General features: G+C 49.7%; 1 protein-coding gene across 1 annotated transcript in view; it reads right to left on the reverse strand.

The window, feature by feature from the left end:
- Positions 1 to 1285: 1285 nt before the first annotated feature.
- Positions 1286 to 1664, reverse strand: part of PTPDC1 (protein tyrosine phosphatase domain containing 1) — a 12842-nt gene continuing 12463 nt past the window's right edge. Inside the window, exon 9 of the mRNA XM_029919701.1 lies at positions 1286 to 1558. Within this exon, the coding sequence (XP_029775561.1) occupies positions 1286 to 1558 (273 nt within the window). The remainder of the gene's footprint in view (positions 1559 to 1664) is intronic.

Raw genomic sequence — 1664 nt, forward strand, 5'->3', positions numbered from 1 at the left:
TGGCCTTGACATCCACAATGAACACAAGAGTGTTGTTGTCTTCTATTTTCTTCATGGCTGACTCGGTTGTCAGCGGGAACTTGATGATGGCACAGTGGTCACGCTTGCTTCTCCTGGGGGCGCTCTTTCGAGGATATTTGGGCTGCCTTCGGAGACGCAGAGTCGTGGGCCGTCGGAATGTAGGTGACGTGCAGATCTTTTTCTTTATGACTATGGACGCCTTTCAGTACTGCTTTCTTGGCCTTCAAAGCCTTTGCTTTGGCTTCGGCTTTGGGAGGGGCAGGGGCTTCCTTCTTCGCCTTCGGCGCCATCTTCGTGAAAAAGGCACATTACATTTAATTTTAGATTGAACTATATAAAATGGCCATGTTTGATCATTTTTGACCTGTAGACTATTCCACCTGGTTCAATCTAATTCAATGTCTAAGTATTTTTTATTTTTTTAATAAAGGAATTTTTTAAATATTTACTTTTGGGGGGGCAGTGACAGTGCATGAGTCAGGGAGGGACAGAGAAAGAGGAGATACAGAATTAGAAGCAGGCTCCAGCTCTGAGCTGTTAGCACAGGGTTTGAACCCCTGAACCGTGAGACCACGACCAGAGCTGAAATCAAGAGTTGGACACCCTACTGAGCCTCAGTGACTTGATTATTTTTTAAGTTTTATTTATTTATTTTGAGAGAGAGAGAACCAGCAGAGGAGGGGCAGAGAGAGGAGGACAGATGATTTGAAATGGGCTGTGCTAACAGCAGAGACCCCAACACGGAGCTCGAACTCACAAACCGTGAGACCATGACCTGAGCCGAAGTTGGATGCTCAACTGACGGAACCACCTAGGAGCCTCTGGATGTTTTAAATGATGGCTGAGAACAAAGGATTCCCAAAGATACACCACTCAGTGGTTCCACTGTGATTACTTACAGATCAGTCTTTGTGTCAGTGTTGGGCTGAGACCAGCTCGTGCCTGAAAGCAGAAGTTAAGACATAATGCACGACAGCGTAGCAGGATTTGTTGAGTTTTTCTCCTGTCCTGTTATCTGTAAACAATTTTCAACCATCTGGTATCAAGCAGACTCCTTTAAATACGGTGATATGCTTGAGCCACATTCACAAAAATAAAAAACCAAGGGGAATGTCATCCTTGATTTACTTGCACTGAAAATGTATCAATATTGTTCATTTGTAACAACAAGAACAAAGCTGTCTTGTGTAAAAGATCACTTTTAATAACTGCCAAAATTACTTGTGGGCCTTCAGATGTCCAGAACTTGGCTCCGGAGACTTCCTCAGACGTCTGGAGAACTGGCAGACACAGGACACAAAGAACCTCTGCGGACGGGAGCGCCGAGGCCGGTCCTGCGGACGCTGGTCCTCCTGCGGCGAGACTGGGAAGCCGGCCGTCGTGGGCTCTCGGACAGAAGCCCCTCGCTTCCTGGGCGCGGCACGCGGAGATCACGGGACAGCGCCGCGGCAGCCCAGGAGACCGGCGCTAGGTCACAGACAAGGCGATGCCCGATGGGGCCACCATGGAGCCCAGTGCTGACAGGGCCCTGTGGCCCCTGCCGGGTACGCCACACACAGGCGGCTTTGCGGGAGGAGCGGGCCATCCGGAGTCCGTCTGACCGGGACCCCTTCATCAGGCAGGTGGGAACAATGCTTGTCGCC

Source organism: Suricata suricatta, chromosome 13, assembly GCF_006229205.1.
Source record: "Suricata suricatta isolate VVHF042 chromosome 13, meerkat_22Aug2017_6uvM2_HiC, whole genome shotgun sequence".
Classification (NCBI taxonomy): Eukaryota; Metazoa; Chordata; class Mammalia; order Carnivora; family Herpestidae; genus Suricata; species Suricata suricatta.